At 42.8% G+C, this 20,057-nt stretch overlaps 1 protein-coding gene across 1 annotated transcript; it reads right to left on the reverse strand.

Moving 5' to 3' along the window:
* Window positions 1-98: 98 nt before the first annotated feature.
* LOC311489438 (carboxyl-terminal PDZ ligand of neuronal nitric oxide synthase protein-like) lies at window positions 99-19,679 on the reverse strand. The gene is made up of 10 exons (XM_084546513.1): window positions 19,182-19,679; window positions 18,387-18,458; window positions 16,185-16,277; window positions 16,011-16,069; window positions 15,823-15,931; window positions 9,739-9,874; window positions 9,203-9,330; window positions 5,749-5,910; window positions 5,209-5,377; window positions 99-4,712 (listed from the first exon to the last, which is right to left on the reverse strand). Exons 1-10 carry the CDS (start codon window positions 19,284-19,286, stop codon window positions 4,186-4,188), a joined length of 1,560 nt encoding a protein of 519 aa, XP_084402639.1. The 5' UTR covers window positions 19,287-19,679; the 3' UTR covers window positions 99-4,185.
* Between the last annotated feature and the right edge of the window lie 378 nt (window positions 19,680-20,057).

Here is a 20,057-nt window from a genome sequence, read left to right on the forward strand (position 1 = left end):
TATGAGCATGTACAGCACTCAAGTTGGGGCTCCTTTTGCCTGAATTACTGCAGCAATGCGGTGTGGCATGGAGTCGATCAGTCTGTGGCATTGCTAAGGTGTTATGAGAGCCCGGGCTGCCCTGATAGTGGCCTTCAGCTCTTCTGCATTGTTGGGTCTGGCGTATCGCATCTTCCTCTTCACAATACCCCATAGATTTTCTATAGGGTTAAGGTCAGGCGAGTTTGCTGGCCAATTAAGAAAGGGATACCATGGTCCTTAAACCAGGTAATGGTAGCTTTGGCACTGTGTGCAGGTGCCAAGTCCTGTTGGAAAATGAAATCTGCATCTCCATAAAGTTGGTCAGCAGCAGGAAGCATAAAGTGCTCTAAAACTTCCTGGTAGATGGCTGCATTGACCTTGGACCCCAGAAAACAAAGTGGACCAACACCAGCAGATGACATGGCACCCCAAACCATCACTGACTGTGGATACTTTACACTGGACTTCAAGCAACGTGAATTCTGTGCCTCTCCTCTCTTCCTCCAGACTCTGGGACCTTGATTTCCAAAGGAAATGCAAAATTTACTTTCATCAGAGAACATAACTTTGGACCACTCAGCAGCAGTCCAGTCCTTTTTGTCTTTAGCCCAGGCGAGACGCTTCTGACGCTGTGTCTTGTTCAGGAGTGCTTGACACAAGGAATGCGACAGCTGAAACCCATGTCTTGCATACGTCTGTGCGTGGTGGTTCTTGAAGCACTGACTCCAGCTGCAGTCCACTCTTTGTGAATCTCCCCCACATTTTTGAATGGGTTTTGTTTCACAATCCTCTCCAGGGTGCGGTTAACCCTATTGCTTGTACACTTTTTTCTACCACATCTTTTCCTTCCCTTCGCCTCTCTATTAATGTGCTTGGACACAGAGCTCTGTGAACAGCCAGCCTCTTTAGCAATGACCTTTTGTGTCTTGCCCTCCTTGTGCAAGGTGTCAGTGGTTGTCTTTTGGACAACTGTCAAGTCAGCAGTCTTCCCCATGATTGTGTAGCCTACAGAACTAGACTGAGAGACCATTTAAATGCCTTTGCAGGTGTTTTGAGTTAATTAGCTTATTAGAGTGTGGCACCAGGTGTCTTCAATATTGAACCTTTTCACAATATTCAAATTTTCTGAGATACTGAATTTGGGGTTTTCATTAGTTGTCAGTTATAATCATCAAAATTAAAAGAAATAAACCCTTGAAATATATCAGTCTGTGTGAAATGAATGTATACATTATACAAGTTTCACTTTTTGAATGGAATTACTGAAATAAATCAACTTTTTCATGATATTCTAATTATATGACCAGCACCTGTACAGTGATGCAACATTCCCCGAATTAATTTCAGCTGCAAAGAACCAATGGAGATTTAAGAGGGGGTGAGGAAAATGATACTGTAGATCATTTTTCCTCATAATCCAGCAAATTAAAGCAGAGGCCAACTCCTGGGGGCCGCCCACTATCTGTGTCAGCAGCTGCACTTGTGAAGTTGCAGGGTGTCGTGGTTGGATGTGGGTGGGTAATGGATGATATTATTCATATTTTCCAGCTTATCTACTTGCATCACGCCGCTCCTACTGTCTGCAGACGCAGTGTGCTTAATGGGAGCTGACCCTGTTTAATGACCACAGCTGGTGTATCTCTAATAGAGAGCCATCACCCTCACAAAAGACTCTCTGCGTGCCCATATCTCATTTTCTCAAGCTGTTATAAATACTGATGAGGAAAACATTTTAAAAAGGTCAGCCCCAAGAACCGATGCTGCTTATTATGTTACAGACATATTTTAGTTTAAATAATATTTTTAGCGGGTTACAACGAATGGACTCAACGTACAGCATAATGACACCAGATGGCATTTGAGAAAGGGCATTTAATTCCACAAGGAGAAACACTGATGTAAGTGCACTTTCACTTTTAGTACACTTTCTGTGGAACAGACATAATTGTGGAGACGAGAAGTGTTAGAGACCGACTGAGAGAGGTGACAAGTTTCAGGAAAGAGAGAGACGGAAGATGGGGGAGTGAGAGGAAGGTAGACAGAGGAGCACCAGCAAGAGATTAATCAATTTTGGAAAGAGCTCAAAAACACGTCTCCAATTCAGTGATTCAGTGAGAGTTGGCTCACAGTCAGTGTAGCAGAGCTGGCGCGACAGCTGGCCAGAGGAATATGAAGCAGAGTCCAGAAGTCTCCTACATGCCTCCCACTTCCCGTCCTACTCCAGGACTAAACAGTCCTTTTGAAGGAAGAGCAACAGCGACACAGCGGTTTATCACTGCTGCACTACGGCATTAATAAATAATACTTACAGTAAGAGGTGGCTACATTTTTAAGCATCAGACACAAGACTGCAGCAGCACCTGACCAATGAAACGATTCCCTCTGAGACAATCAAAAAATGTTCCTTAAAGATACAAAACAGGTTGAACAATAGTATGAGTGAAATCATGCCAAATGTATGTTAAGTTAATCAAACAATATACAATGTACTGAAAAGGGCAAAAGTCATACTATGAGAAATACATGCTCATTTTAAACCCATGTGTACTAACAGAATACAGATAAGTGTCATAGTAAATGCAGCAAGGTTTTAATTCTCATACTTTAGCACGTCCAGACAATCTTGGCAAAGATGACAATTCTTTCCAGATGCTCATGGCAGATGTGTCACAAATCCATAAATACAGACACAACCACAGTGTAACAAGCTGGCTAAAGGTCACAAGGTCAGGGACCCACATGTATGCGTGGTACAACAATCATCAAACGCACAGTACAGTAATGCACATAATAAGAGACAGCAGAGATTTTCAGAGACAGAGCTTGAAACACCACAGTGTTCATACTATCTGACAAGAGTCCGAATAAAGCTGCACTGGGACAAATCTTCTTATCAAGAAGTGCAACTGTTTCCTTGAAGCTGAGAAACAAAGGTATGATTTAGAATTTTGAATTACAAGTAATGTCCAGTGTGTATGTACACTGTATGTAGTGTGGAACTCATTATTGTACGCATTTTTTCTTCATAAATTCGTCATAACAACTGAGTAAAATGGCTTTCATCTTTTCATTGTGCCTTTGCTTTTTCCTATAATACGTCAGCTTCTTTCTCTCCCTAGCTAATTATTAGCCTCTGTGGCTACTAGACGCTGACTGTTGCATAGCAGCGGCATTTTCGCAACTTAATGTTACCACTGGAACATCAACCAGTTAATGTACACAACTTCCCATGTCATAGCCATGAGCTGAAGGGGTTGCATTTAAAGGCAACACGTGTCGGTCACTAATTAGCAAACAAGACGACACGCTAAACTGATACTAAAAGCAGCTCGCTACAAGTCATTTTCAGGTAATATTAAGCGACAAACTGACGCGCAACCCGTGCCACTGCATGACTGGCATGACACATGGCTGCAAATCAAAGCTGACACGGTCAACCAACAACATGCCATCGTGTTTTTTTCTGCAGGTCATTCAACGAATGTTGACTCAACAACATCAATGAGAGCTGTAGCAACACTTCAACAGCGACTTGATGAAAATATAGCTGGATGTGCTTGGCTATTTTGTAATTTGTTGCTTGTAGTGTGAATATAGCATTAGATGCTAAACATGGGAAACATTTTGTGAGCAAGCTAGCATACTGATGTTAGCATTTAACTCAGCCTCTCAGTCCTAATAGCATAGCTGTAGTTCCTTAGTTTTAGTGTCAGAGTTAGCCCCCCGCCCCCAACCTTAACCCTAACCCTTTCCCTTTGTAAACTAATGTTTAATGACTGGCTTTTACTATTGGAATTAGGATATTATTCAATGTGAGCATTTATCACTAAGGGTTTGTCCCTGCTAACGTAAGTCATTTCACAAAATCATTCATGATGCAGTCACATAATCTTAAAATTCTGGATTAAAATCCATCTACTTATTCTACTGTCAGCATTTCTGTTCTTCTTATTTAATTATATGACTCATACAAGTGGGACATCGATCTTGCAAAGGAAGTGACAAAAGTTAAAAACAACATTTAGAATTTTGCCAGAACAGTCTGAGTGAGAACCACGAGTAATATATACCAGCAGATGATGCAGTTTTCTGTCACAATACATAGTTTCTCAGTAATAAAGTGTTTTAGAAAGTAAGTTTCCTAAAGCACCTTTCAGAGCACCACTAAACAGCCATCTCATCCCCCAAGGAGTCCGGCAGACTCTCTGCATTCAGCACATTTAAGAGCCGAGCGGCACCATCGGCCCCCACTCCCTCTCCCTGCCCCCAGCTGTCCCTGTCACTGCTTTCATCTGTGTTAGATTCATACTCTGATCCAATCCCCGATTCCCTGAAACGAAGCAGCTCAAGTGCTCCCAGGACCTGTTCCCCCAGCAGTGAGCTTTCATCTGGGCCTCCGTCGCTGGGAGTCTCCCCCGTGTCCTGGCCTTGCTCCTGGCTGTCTGGCCCACGCGAGGAGAAGCGGAAGCACTCGAGCCGAACTCCACTGCCACTGAGGCCCAGAGGGATGGTGTCTGTGGTGCCCGGAGAGCAGGGCCCGGGCAGGGCGGAGACCCAGGCGCTGTCACTAATCTGGAGCTGTGATGGAGCTGCTAATGGGCCGGTAGATGAAGAGGGAGTGAGGGGTTCACGGGGCACGCTGGAGGGCTTGGCACGGAAAGTTATCTCCAGAAGACTGTCCTGGGAGCCCACTAAGAATGAACAAAAAAAGATGGAACGAAAGAATAAGAAATATAAGATGAAACACAACCCAGAAAATGTTCTTTCATCGCGTATAAACACAGATGCAGGACATCTGTAAGAAGAGTCTGGGCAACAAGATCACATGGAGTGGGAGTACATCTGTCCTGACAGGGTTTGATAATTCATGACTTTAAGGCAGTGTATTGCCACTAGCTAAATGCAGGGAGGGGAGAATAGAGAGCAACACTGAATCCTCTGAGAGGGCTGCCATGGGATAATTAATTGCGTGCCAGAAGTGGATGAGAAAAAGGGGCTGTAACACACAGGAAGAAGAGGAGCAAGAAGGAAACTGATTAGGAGAAAATATGAAAGGAGAAAAGTACATTATATGACAGGAATTCGAAGGGGAGAAAGAACAGAAAAAAGAGTAAGATTAAAGGCAACCAAAGAGACTAAAAATACACTGTAAATGAAGTGGTTAAGCCAAGAATAAAAGCCACTCACTAGACGTTAACTGGCCTGCAGCTTTGAGCTCGAGCTCCTGGATCTGCTTGACTAACAGTGAAATATGCTGCAGCAGGTCAGTGTTCTGCTGCAGCAGTCTCTGCACTCGAGCCTGGGCTTCAGTCCGTGCACACACCTCCACTGACAGCTGCTCCTGGAGCACGTGCACCTGAACACAACAATGCACACAAATGATTAGGGACACACATCTGAGGAAAAAAATGTTTGTGCAAACCAAGGAATTAAAAAAAAAAAAGGCTCCACTGTAACTCTTAAGTTTGGAGTCAGTCATGCCAAAAGTTTCATAATGACTTTGGTTTCCTCAGAAGTCATAGCAGACAAGATGCATCAGAATGAAGAATTAACTTCCATGAAAGAGAGTCAAACTCAAAGCAGTTTGTGTTCAACATTCAAAGGACTCAGCCCAGCGTTATATGATCTGAAACTGTTTAACAATTCCACTGAAAATGCTCATTTGCCTATTTTGGATCGAAAAAAACATCAGTCTTAAAGTGGGTTCTAAGGAAATGCCACCAGTACCTGTGCTGAAGCCACCAGTGCTTGCTGTTCCTGCTGCTGCAGCTGTCTCTGAAGGAGCTGGAGCTGGTGCTCTGCAGAGCAGGATGCCTCTGCGGAAGACTGACCCGACACAGAGGCTCCAAGGATGGGAGAGTTCATCAGAAGAGAGGGGTCATCAGATACCTACAGCAGAGATAACAGTGAATTTGGCTACTGTCCCTAAAAGTCACAGTAAATAATATACATTCAATCCCATTAGTAAATTGAAGTAAATTAGTCATTGGATATACCAACCGTCACAGAAGCTTACATTTCACCAGCTCATTTCAGCACACCATATACATGTACGCAACATCCTATTATTCATTTCCAAGCTAGCAGGTTATAATTGACTCTGTGGCTTTTGCAGTATTTCATATAGTTTTAACGAGGAAGTAATGTACTGTGAATCACAGCTGAGCTGAAAAGAGCACTAATAAAGTGGCTACAGGTTCAGTCAGTGACTACGATGAGTCAGTGTGATCAGTTAACTTTAAAAATGTGTTGATATAGATTTGTTTGTGCTGAAGTGAAGCGCTCTACTGCCACAGTCCTGAACTTGACTGCTGTGTCATTCCAGGACAGAGCAGACGAAAACGTCTGCAGCAGTGCACGATGCTGCCAAACAACTAAAATGTCAACTGTTTATTTCAAATAAAGAAAACAAAGGATGGGAGGTACAGTAGGCAGATTTAAAAAATGAAAGTACAGGGTAGGATAACCAGCAATCATAAATAATGGAGGAATGCTGGAAAGAAAAGACAGCTCGCGTGTGTAGAAACATGCCTACAGAAGTGGTTTAAGGACAGTGTCTCTCTGCAAGCCTGGGATCCTCACAGGGGGGAAATGCAGAGACACTGCGCTGGCAGCAACAAGCCCGTCTGCTTTCATCCTCACAGAAAAATCCACAGATAGATTCTAAGACATCATCACTGCTTGAAGTTCAAGGCTTTCTAGAAGAATTTGTTTTTGATGCACTCTTGAAGTTTATGTGTATCCACTTTGCATGAAGCTTCACTGTTAAAATGCCGAGTGAAGTGTGGGTAGAAAGAGGGAGAAAGAGATCAGTGCAATCATGTTATGTTGCATGAATAAAGTAAAATATTAAAGTGGGAATATGGACCATTAGATAATTTCTACTGCAAGTTAAAGATTGGACTATAATAAAGTAATCAGTCAGAAAGGAAGACTTACTACGGAAACGATTAAGTGTAATGTATATCTAATAATCACTGTTTTTTTTTTGCTCTTTTTTGGTCTCTACCAGTTAGTGAGAAAATCTGCTTTCTTTTGCTGCACTAGCTTTTGAACGTTAGACAGGTGACCGCTGGTTTTTAGAGCACTTAGGTCAAAACAATGGACCAAAAGACGCAAGAATCCTCCATAGAGCTGCAGAGATGGGTGATAATTATTTGTCATTGTTAAAGACTCCTGTTCACAACTCAAGTAATATTCATGATAAAAAAATTAAATCTAGATAAAATCTAGTCTTAAGGTTGAGTGTTTTACTTTAAACTGGGATTTGGTCACATAAAAAGCTGGCCACCTCAAGGATCCAGCGCAAAAGCATGACTAATCTATCATAGTGTATTACAAACAAACAAACAAACAAAAAGAGTGGCATCCTTGAATATAACAGTGAAGCTGGTGTTTTAAATAGGATTTAATTAGTGTATATATAGACAGATCTATAGATCGACAGCATGTGCTGCTGCTGGGCTTCATGACTCACACACTGTGTTAATGTGCTACTGTGGGAAGAGCAGCCATGAAGGACATGACTTATCTGTCATGTCTGAGATGGAAAATCAATATGGTGGACTCTCTAGTCATTAATACTTGACTTTGAAGGACACCTGACCTTACAACTGCACACGGGAGTGATAGAAAGTACATGTGAGAAATACTGCCGTTTTATTGCGGAACAACACGTAATGAAATTGTGAAGCTAATTTTCTTGTTCTCGCGTAATCATGTAATTAGACATAATACCCGTTCGATTCAAACCAATTAACTCCTTGGCAGCACAGCAGCAGGCTTCCCTCTGGAGTAATGGAGCTGAGGGGGCCTCAGAGACTTGGTGGGGAAATGAGCACATAAATATCTGAGAGCAGATAGCAGCTTGTTCGACAACACGGGATTAGCCGAGCAGCGCTAGAAAAACCTTGCTGTGATTTCATCCCATCAGAGCCTCGTGGAGCATTTCTTCACAGGAAGCCCTTTAACATGCGGCTGCTCCCTGCCCCGTACATCACTCAGTGCTCCTGTGTGATCTTCGTTTGAGTTTTCATCAGAGCGATTTTTCGGCATGCCCTCTGCAGACTGTGAGATGAGCTGCATTCTTGATTAAAAGAACATTCCTGCTTTCTCAGATCTCTTTTTTAGAAAAATATGGGCAAATATACTCAGCAAAACACCCTGTTTATCTTCAGATGAAGGAAGGAACATATGTAAAAGCAACCGGAACAAAGTCAATGATCTAATGACTGACTTGAGCTCCAATAGAAACCAGCATGCATCGGTAAAGACCTTATCTAAGTTTCTGAACTGTCTGATAGTGGCTGGACACTGTTATGATCATGTTTACACTGATCATATGTCCCAGATATCATTTCATACAAAATGATTTAAAAATATCGACGACTCATCCTGCACTAAGAGGCGTATCTTGTGACACGCTTGGTCTAATTTGCATTTGAAAAATGTAATTGTATCGATCAGGCATAACATTGTATCCTTATATCGTGTAGGTCTCTCTTGTGCCTCCAAAACAGTTGTGACTCATCAGAGAATGGACATGGTCCTTCTGAGGGTGTCCTGTGGTGTCTGGTAACAGAATGTTGTTAGTGGGGGCCTTTGGGTCCTATGGGCTGAGGGGAGGGGCCTCTGTGGATCATCCCACAGATACTTGATCAGTTTGGGATCTAGTGAATTTGGAGGCCAGGTCAACACCTTGTGCTGTTCTTCATGTTTTTTTAGTTGTTCCTAAACTGTTTGTGTGTGTGTCTGTGTCAGGTTGCATCCTGTGTCATTGCTATGGGGTGGGGGTGCCTGGTCTGGTCTAGGTGGGTGGTGCATGTCTAAGTAACATCCACATGAATGCCAGGTCCAAAAGTTTCCCAGCAGAACATTGGATTGTCACAAGATGGTCAATGTTATTTACTTCTCCTGTTAGTGGTTTTAATGTTGTATGTGGAAACAAATAATCTGCTAACTGTTTGTTAGTTCTCAAAAGTTCATCTGGCATTATCATAACAAAATAATGAATTAATTGTGAGAATAATGGTAGTCCTTCAGAGTGGTTCTGTAAGCGCCCACAAATATTACTTTACTGACATCATCACTGCAAGGTTTTATTATTTCTGAGTTTCAGTGGAGCGAGAAAATAACAGGGCTTTGTGTGAGCAATGCTGAATTGACGACTTCAGCACTCTACCTTCCCATCATCACCGAGCGCCTCGTCCTTTTTGCTCTTCTCCAAGTCTGATGAAGAGACGCACTCGATGCTCTCCTCTGTGGTGGCTTCAAGGTCCGTCTCCTCTGACAATGCAAACCTCTTCTTTGCTGCAGAGAGAACAGATGCATAGGAGGGATTTTCACGCTGTTTCTATTGCGTCCTTTATAGTTTGCGACACATCTAGAGGCAGCGGCAGCAGCCCCATCAGCGAGCAAGAGAAAGGCACAAAGTCTTTGATCAATGGCTCGCACAACTCAACAAAACCAATCTGCAGCGCCAACGTGGCAAGTTGCTGAAAAAATTGGTGGAGGATAATGACATCTTTTCTCAGAGAGCTGTGCTCGGTTGCCAATGTTTGTTTCTGGAGGCACTCAGCGTTTTTGTTTGTGTCGGTTCGAGATTCAGTATGTGCGTGTGTGTGACAGAAGGAGAATAAAGAGGAGAGAGATTGGAGGGGACAGGTTTTGTAGATACAGTTTTGTGTGTGTGTGTGTGTGTGTGTAGGTGTGAGTCACCTGGCACTGCCTCCAGATCCTCCACCTTCCCCTCCTCCTCTTCATCCTCCTGCTCGTCGCTTTTCTGTTGCAGGGTCAGCTGGTGACACACGTCGAACGCCTGACCCACCGTCCGCACGATCCTCATGGCCTGAGACTGTGAGGGAGGACACGGAGAAAGGGGCGCGTTTGTGCGTCGGAGGTTTGAGAGCAGGGGCAGGGAGACGAAGCAGCGGGAGCACGGTAAGAGAGTATGCAAAAACGAAGGTACACAGCAGGGGAGAAAAAAAGGCGCCAGGAGAGTTGTGCAGGAAGAAAAGTGGATCGGCAGAGTGAGGGCGTGAGCAGGTTAGAAGAAGGAAGATGAAGAAAAGACAGCAGGAAAAGAACAGGAGCCACAACGGGAGGCGAAAATTAGTATGACAGAGAGAAACAGGAGGGGGGGTAGAAACCAAATGAAAAACTGTAGATTCTGCAAAAACTTTAACTGCTTGCCTTTGTCTATCTTATTTGCGTAGTTTCTGCTGTCACTGTGATGTATTGGTCTATCTCAGAAGTAACTTTGATGGTAGGGGAGTGAAGATAAAGGTTGTTGTTGCAGACGGTTCGGAAGGTGTGTTGGCATCTTGTCATCCATCAATGACAGGTTAATTTAGATCAACCCAACAATCAGCCACTGAAGTTCTAAAGCTGAGTTTTTGTCAGAAAATGAAGGAAACTTTTAAACGAATCCTGTTAATATCCAAGGATTAAAGATATGATATGTTCCTATGACGAGTCACATGCAGCCCTGACACACAATAGTTAATGAGAGAGAAATATATTTTTTGCCACCTAGCTGAGTGTTGTGCTATGTTCACACGTTGCAAAATGACCACGTGTGGCCAAATGTTGGTCAAGTGCTTGTCGTCGTCACTGGTTTCAGAACAACAGTTGACAGACCCATGTGATTGGTTGACGCTTCATTGCATCATTGAAGTAAACTGGACTGGACACACAACACAAACGCCCTGTACAAGAAGGACCAAAGTCGTCTTCACCTGCTGAGACGGCTGAGGTCCTTTGGGGTGTGCAGGTCACTGCTCAGAACTTTCTATGACTCTGTGGTGGCTTCTGTATCCATCCTGTATGCAGTGGTCAGCTGGAGCAGTGGGAGCTCAGAGAGGGACAGGAAGAGACTCAACGGCTCTGTCCTGGACCGCTCTCTGGACTCCATAGAGGAGGTGGGTGAGAGGAGGATGATGGCCAAGCTGACATCAATCATGGACAACCCCTCTCACCCACTGCATCAGACTGTAGGGGACCTAAGCAGCTCCTTCAGCAGCAGACTGCTGCATCCACGCTGCAAGAAGGAACGCTACTGCAGGTCCTTCATTCCAGCTGCCATCAGGCTGTACAACACCAGCCTGAGTCAATAATAACCCACACATTAGACTCGTTTTTGTTTTTTTACAGTCATTGTTTGCACAAATTAAATCTGCTTTTTGCACTGCCTTATGTTGCACAAATCACTACCTCACCGTCTCATGGTTTTATAGTTTTATCAATTATTTACTGGTAAAGTTTCCCTCCACCACAATGTACATAAAGAATGTCTTTATATTTCTATTTCGCTATATATTTTTCAGTGTTGTTATTTTTGTATATATTTTAAAGATTTGTTATTGTTTTTTGTCATTTTCCTGTCGAATTAGTTATTGTTTTTTTATATATATTTTTTTTGCCAAATTCCGCACTACTGTGACAAGGAAATTTCCCATACGGGATAAATAAACAATGTCTTATGTCTTAAAAAAAGCTGAAGCCACCTTAACTTTGATTTGTAGTGCGCAAGGCAAGTGTCCAGTCCAGTGTCTGCGTCTATCTTCTTATCACTGGCTCCCATCGAAAATGACTAGTAGCCTGTTTTTTTTTGTAAGCTCAAACCTGCTCTTTCAAGGTTATAGCCAGAAGCTGGTTAGCTTGGTGTCATGGACTGTATAAATATGGACAACGTGTCGCCACTTCCTTGCATTGGCCAAACTGTCTCTATTATCCCGGGGATACAGGCGGCGTCATCTTGCGAGTTTGGAGCCAGAGTCTGCCCAGTACGGGGCGAGAGTGAAGCCACGCTTTACGGAGTGGTTGGCATGGCAACTGGTAGTCTCCATTGTCTCACATCCTGTTTCTATAGTGTCAAATAACTCAAACGAAACTTATCCATTAATTGACACTTAAACATGCAGCAAAATTATATAAACTACCTAAAATGACAGAAACTATTCTTGAAAAAAAATTATTTGTCGTGTATTTTAGTGTTTTAGTTTGGCCCAAGTCCCATCCACTAACATGGAGTGGGTGGAGCTTATGACCTATACTGCAGCCGGCCACCAGGGGGAGCTCTACTTGCTTTGGCTTCACTTTTGAGGAGCAGTTCCACCATCCATCTTTAAACAGTCTATGCTCTGAATAAAGGTAACATGATGAATATTAGTACTTTCAAAGTTCACCATAATTTGATAGATAATATCTCTTTAATCTACAATGTCCAACGTTAAAACAGCATGTGGTTTTTTCCTTTCTTTTTAGAGCCAGCCTAGCTGTTTCCTCTTATTTCTTTGCAAAACTAAGCTCACAGTTGGATTTAGCTTCCTAGTGTTATAACAGACATAAATTACTACATAATGCCCAAACCTTAGTGGATTAAATGAAAGATATTTTTCTTTTTTAAACCTGTAAATTAGATCTTTAATTCTTAAATCCGAAAGAATGGAAACTATGAGTGAATGATGACTCATTTTTTTTGTATTTGTAACTGATGGAGAATGTACTTGGCAGATGAATCGATAATGGAAATAATCCAGCCCTTACGTGACACACTGTATAACTCAGGTTCAATACCGTTATTACGTTAACTAAAAATGTAATTTTGATGTCATTGTTTATTAAGCTCAGCACTAAAGAAGGAGTGTCTGTAGCCTTTGGGACACAAGCACTTCTCTGATCAATGTCAAGGTTTCTTTTCCTCCAAAGCCTCAATATACAGTTCAGTGACAGCACCCTAAATCCACTGGAATTAAGCTTTATCCACCATGTCCTTCCACAGTCCCGCTAAAGGTGATATTTTCCATATTGAACATTTCCAAGAGTCGCATTGAATTAAATATATTGCCATCTGTCTGTGGAGGATCATCCAGCCTCAAGGCATTCAGTCGATATGTCAAGCTTCAATGCAGTTCACTGAATTGAAATAGCAACAACAACAAAAACATGAATAAAGTGGAGAATTACCTCTATTGCTTCATTGATGTAGAATTTAATTTTGTCAATTTTGTCATTTTTATTGACATGTTAAACTGCCAGCCCTCCCAGGGCCAAGCACAAAAGGCTGGATGTACTGGTCTGACATCCATGCCTTATTGCTCTGCAACTCGCTGTGATGAAAATAAATCAAATCTCGTCTTATCAGCCGCTCCATCTCCTCCTACTCAGCACACATGCTAGGTCTGCAACACCCAGATAAGGCTCCGCGGCCTCTGGGAGGCAACGAGGCACCACTGGCCGTGTCCCTGACAATGTAGTGGGTGTTTCCATCAGAAGTGGTGAAAATGTCTTTAAGTGAAAAAGCCTGTTTTCTTTCCTCTTCCCACCCAAATGATTAGTATTCAGCTTCACTAAGACACTGTCTGCCTGGTATCCATGGTGAAGGGACGGGAGTCAACCTCACTGATGCTCTGTCTTTGTCGTGGAGGAAAAATTGGCTCTGCTTGATATGCAGATATGTGGAGAAGAACATGCCTTTCATTTTCGTTTTAGGATGAGACTAGAGGCCTCTGACTACCAGCTTAATGGGCCATGTCCGTAGAAAAGGACTGCCTCACTCAGACAATAGGCATGAATGGGAGCATCAGCAGCTGTACAGTACACAGCTGAAAATGTAATGCGACGTAGCTCATATTTGTTAAAGCTGGATATGCTTCTGTTAATGTCCAAAGATTCAGGAAAAGACCCACACCAACGATGAGCTTGTTGTTGTTCAGGCCCAGGCACATTCATTCCTACTCAAGACATTTTGAAAATAACCCACATTTTGGAAAACATTCTTTACTCGTCTCTCGTGGAGAGACAGAGTTAAATGAGAAGACTGACAGAACTCTCCTGCCTTTATTCTAAATCAGATGCTTCAGACACAAGCCTGTCAACTTCACACAATGAAGACTGGAAACGGTGCAAAACAGCAATCTAGAGCCTGGAACAAATGTGACTAAATCCTCCAGCAGGCACCTCTAAAGATCTTTGTATCTTGTCTAAATTAACCTGATAAAAAGCAATGTGTCAGTTTTACATTTCTGTTTTTCTGGATCAAACAAAAGGTGGCTTTTAGAGGCGGTGGCTGGATGACACACAACACTTGTGCTTACATTTAATCCAAATCTCAGTATTTCCTAATTTAAACCAAAGTCCTTTTGTTTAGGACCACTATGAAGAGCTGCTGCAAATACGTTGATCTGCATTGAATGTGATATAGAATGACTGTTACATGTGTGTCCATCCTTGACGGGAATTCTTTATACAGAAGACAAATAAGATGCACGCTTGGTAAAAACTAAATGACCAACTGCAGCAGCACAAACACTCCACGTCATCACCGGCACGGTCAGTATCTCGACTGTTACAGTGAGTTCGGTCTGATTCTAAGTTAGTGGTCAGTAACGCTGTCGTGTACTGATGTGTTGTTTTTTTTTTAGACAGGAACTCAACACACACTCTCCAGAGCAGATAATAAGTGCTACTATGACAATACTGCTGCTTTTAAGGGCATTTGCAACTTGTACACAGTTTGTTTTTGCACATATAGACCTATACGACTAAATGATGTAGATTTCCGTTAATGTTATACTCTAAGTGGGTATAAACAAACATTTGCAGATAAATAATACAGCTGCATATTCAACTACAATCAGAACATGTCCCTGATAATTAAATCACACTCGCAACAATCAATACTAATTATTGGCAGAATACGGCAAAGAAGACCTTTGTCCAATTAGGTCTGCACTAGATGTATCTGAACTTTTGTGATGAATGGCATCATTGCGTTGATGGATTTAATGTTAAAATACGCCGTTAGGAGAAAATGTTATGGTAGAAATGTTGGTTCTTATTTAGTGATTAGTTAACCAAAAGACAGATTGCTGAGAGAAGAATAAATCAACTAATTAATTAATTCATTCATTCATTCATCCTCTGTAACCGCTTGTCCTGTGAAGGGTCGCAGGGGGTGCTGGAGCCTATCCCAGCTTAAATCAACTAATTAAAATATAAAATGATTCATTTCATAAACGTGGTGCCTCGTGCATTCAGAAAAAGCAGCTGCCTCTGAAGACGATCCAGTTGGCGATTACATTAGCAGCCTAACGTCATTTGAAAACCATTTTGCTGTACAGTAATGCAATTTCTAGGAGAAAGGGATTGCAATGTTTACAAAAACTAATTTCTAACTCAAACTGTTTGTGTGCGTGGCCTTGATGCTTGAATGAGTGTTTACTGCGTATGTAGGACTGACTCGGAATAGACAACAGAGTCTGTGCTCGTTCTAAAGGAATAAGATCATCAGGAAGTCCAGCTCTGTCTTGGGCTGCCCCTTGGACTCAGTGAGGGAGGTGGGTGACAGGAGAGTTCTGGCTAAACTGTCCTCCATGCTGGACAATGAGTCCAACCCCCTCCATGGTGACCTGAAGAGACTGAGGAGCAGCTTCAGTGACAGACTGCTTCACCCTCGATGTGTGAAGGAAAGATACAGAAGGTCTTTCCTTCCTGCTGCTGTTAGGCTCCACAACGAGCACTCCTAATATGTGCAATATTATTACACCTTATGGTGTCTGTGCAATATATCTGCAATATATCTATTTTTATCTATTATATCTCTGCTATTTCTGCATGCTGCTGCAAACTGCAATTTCCCCATTGTGGGACAAATAAAGGTTTTCTTATTCTTCTTCTTCTTATTATTATTACTCATTGTGAGTAGGATCCATTCATTTATAGGAATTTATTGATTTTATTATATTGGTGTTATGGATCAGCAAACCTAAGCCTCTTCAGTGTATCAGGAGATCCACTTACCTTCCTCTTAGACTTGAACACGTTGCATCGGAAAACATTGCTCTGCCCTTCTCTTGCTATGTAACTGAAAATCTTCAAGTCTTGAGCATCATGCGAGACGTAAAAGATCCTGTTGGGGCAAGACAATGCACAAAATCAGGTCAATGGGTTACTGATTAGGGCATGCGTCTCCTTGTGTTTGGGCCCACCTGTAGATAGGATCCTGCGTCACCAAGGTGGTATTGTCATCCCATGACCACCCTTTTCTCTGTTGCGACACAAGAACGCAGTCATTTACAGTGATGGATATGTCACTGTAACTAATTAAAAAGATTCTTTTTCTTGAGAAACGAAAGAAAAGATTACAATTCGACAAAACTGACCTTCTTCTTTTTGCGCAAAAGCACCTTGACAAAATCCGTAGACACAACAATGTTGACTTTCTTTTTCTTTATGTTCTTGAGCTTGAATTCGTACTGTGGAGGAGAAAAGATGAAATTTATTCAAATCCAAAAGTTAAACTGTACTGTGCTTCAAGACTAGGAACAAATATCACATGGTTGCGCTTAGATGGAGCTCTTTGCTCAAGATAAACGACGTAGCTGATAAAAGAGAAGGTATGGTGCAGACGGGGATATTTTTGCCAGTCTTCTCCTCTGGGGAAAGCTGAGATTGAGTAAACATTGAGAAATTGTCAGTTTCTGATTCTGGGAGCTGTTTAAGCTTTCAAAGGCTGACTTCCCAGAGGGAGGCAGACATGTGTGGGACACTTTCATCCCTCTGCATGATTAATACTGGAGCCGGCACCCTCTGCCTCCTCCTCCTGCAGGCTCAGACTCCTAACATCAGAGCTGGGAGATCTAAGAACAGACACAGCTTACATGAAGTAACACTTCCCGCTTTGGAAACACAAAGTTTGGCATTAGATGATTAATTGATTAGATGAAGCTCAGTGAAATCGCTCGAAACGGGCCGTTGCTCACTTTGTACGGCAGCTTTGGATTTTTTTTCCCCCGTCATCTTTTCTTTGGTTTGTGTAAAAATAACAACCCAGAGCTGTCTTTTGTTTCCAGCAGGACGTCTTGTCCTCTCACGCTTGCATAGACGTTTCGGAATAAAAGAAATAGTGAACGTTATGATTCCACTGGTGATTTGTGGCCTAAAAAAAAATATATTCGCCTGTGACTTGTGTCCTTGTGCTCTCATCCAGTTAATCTGTCTTGCTGTGGGGTTGCTGTGCAGACTGCACTGTAGACGCTCAGGTGAAGGACACCAAACCCTTAACATGTGTGCATTATCCAGGCTACTGCGGCCCCACGTAAACTGGGACAAGAGGACCATCCATCTCTCCACGCACTGCTGTCAGAGGGAGATGAAGTGGAACACAGGAAGGGTTCGGGCAACATCTTCATGCACATCAACCTGAAAATAATTCAAAGCAACACTAACCCCAGCAGCAAATAAATCCCCCAGGTTGAGCCAGATCTTTTCTCAAAGCCACCGTGAGCCCCTTTAAGGACGCTTTTTGAATATTCCGAGTCTGTCTTCCCCGGAAGCAGAGACTCTTAATTACTGCGCCATCACAGAGCAAACAAACAAACTCTTTTACAGACTTGCTTTTATGTTATCAATTCTAATCTCACCCCGAGTTTGCAGTCCTTTTGTTTATTCTATTTCCATTAAGAACCTCTCGATTTTCTCTGCTTCTTATTTCTGAGGCCCTCAGCTTTATTAGTTTTGCGTCAAAGCTTCACAGAAAAGCATTTTGCGATCTCTAGACGTGAGCTACATATTACAGGTGTTTAACATATGTGGGTTTGAGCACAGACAGAAACTTCCCCAGCCTTCGCATTGCTTTGTGCATATATTTTTTATTTTTAGATTTGTGCTGCTGTATTCAGGTGCAGCCAAGCATCCCAATAAATTATTAAGAGAAATTGTAAAAATCTGAAAAAAAGAGTCCAAACATATCACTAAATCTTTAGCAGTGCGATCAAATGGCCTCTAGCCTGCACTGTATGTGAGGGATCAGGATTAAGTCTTTCCGCGGGCACCACTGGGGATGGGGCCGACCTCCGAGTGACACAGTGACTTGGGTGTTTGATTAGATCTAACAGATGACAAGCAGCTAAATCCTCTCCTCCCCGTGCTTCAGTGTAACACTGCAGTGATGTTTAATAGCAAGGCGGCGCAGTGTTTCTACTGGCCTGGTCTGGACTGAAGGAAGGAAGGAAGGAAGGAAGCATGGTTGGCTCGAGGAAAGGTCGCTTTTCTCTCATGATATCACATATAAACCTGTGTGCCGTATCTCTCCTCAGCCAGAAAACTCAAGCTGCCCCACGGATCCTGCGATGATTTAAACTGACAGCTCTCTGAATCTCACAGACAGGTGATTTATGTTCAAAGAGGACGCTGAGAGTAGAAATGTTCCTCTGAGCACTGTTCACAAGCGAAACACCCGGGAGAGAAAGAGAGATATTGAGTGCATGCACATAAATAACCGATTCATTGTTAATGTGTTTAAGCAGCTCCTGTCACCAGGATCAAGTTCAGTGTCTGGTTCAGAGAGGTGACAGTTGTCTTACTCTGATTCTCCTCATTGCAGCAACTATCTCCATTCGGCTGCCAGGGCGACCCACCTCCAAGCTCCCAATGTACTGCAAAACACAAAGAAAAGATTTAATGACTGGTTGTTGGAGGGAGCCAATGCAGCTGATTATGTGGGAAGAGCTGTGTTTTTCTTTGCACTTGTACCAGTTCTGACAGCTTTTTCATTCAGGTCTCTTTTAGAGATTGTTGTCCTCTAGATGAACACTGAATGAACTTATTCACATGAAGAACATAGCAAATATTGATTTTGGCTTTCTGAAATAAATCTGCATATTTTGCAGGTTTGGAGACATCTGTTGACATAACCCTTCTGTCAGGGTTTCCTTTTCCCCTTTAGGCCAATCATCTAGTTAATGTATGGGCTTAATAGAGACTTGCAGCGTTACTACACACTGAGTGTGTATGTCAGAAACCAAAGTGGAGTAAGGCTTTAACAGACAAAAAAAAAAAAAAGAAAGAAAAAACAGAAACTCAGGATTTTTCTGTTGTCAAAACAGAAGTAAATGGCTGTCAGAATTCATCACTGTAACAGATAAATAGATGAGATCATGAGTTACTAAATCCAAACAATGCCATTCAATTCAAAATCCTCAGTTAGTTTAAGGGCACAAACATTACAAAACAAAACTATAGACACAATAAGTGATAACTGCAGTAGTGATATGAGAGACCCTCAATATCCGTGTTTGATATTTTATGGTCCTCTGATCTTCAAGCCTGAAATCCTCCCTGTCAGCCACAAAGTACAATCTGTTGCAGAGGGTCCTTACCTTCGCCTCGAAGCAGACCCCATGCTTGAACACCTCTTCGTTATGCATGGGGATCCTCAAATCCTGCACGTCATCCACTAAATTGTACTTGGTTACTCCTGGCATCGCTTTAATGAAAGCCCACTTGCTCCCGACTCTTGTTTTACGACAGCGCTATAGAGACCTGCAGATATGCGCATCTCCTCCGGCGCCCTGCCTTCCCCTCCGCACTCTCATCGGAGGAGAGACGCGTCACTCGGGAGGTCAGGCGGGTTGAGGTGCTTCCGTCGCGTCCGATTGATTGGCTGATGGTTTTAATTAACGCGCTGGCCGGCGATCGGTGAGTGCACTTACTGACCCGCTTGCTCCGGTTTGGCGTGATGCACGACGGAGCAGCACAGTGCGAGCCGTCGCCGCTGCCGCCACCGCGGTCCCGATGACGCACGGATCTCAACACATGTTTTTTTTTTTCTTCCCCCTCAAATCAAACTCGGAAGTATAATTTATCAATCAGCATTTCTAAGTGGCATGTGGTCACCACCAATTAAACTGGATTCAACATAAACAAATGAAGAAGGGTTGCTTTTATTGACAAGATTAGCAGCTGTAGCTGGTGTTTGGTTGAGTGACATCTAGTGGCTTCACTGTGAAAAAGCAAGTCCCCAAACACTGCTCTGTGCTTTTCATGATGGATTCCAGGAGCCCACGAGGACCCTTGAAGGGGTCTGTGTCCCTTACCTGCAAATTGAAAACCAATGCAACCAGTAATTTGAGAGGCACTCAATCACCTACAGAGGTAGAAAACAAAAGCCTAGCCTACATTGCATTCTGGGGGGAGATAAAGGAGTGAAAGAAGCACTGTGGTCCTGCAGTTGTCAAACACATTAACCAACACGA

Source organism: Chelon labrosus (assembly GCF_963514085.1).
Source record: "Chelon labrosus genome assembly, chromosome: 6".
NCBI classification, from domain to species: domain Eukaryota; kingdom Metazoa; phylum Chordata; class Actinopteri; order Mugiliformes; family Mugilidae; genus Chelon; species Chelon labrosus.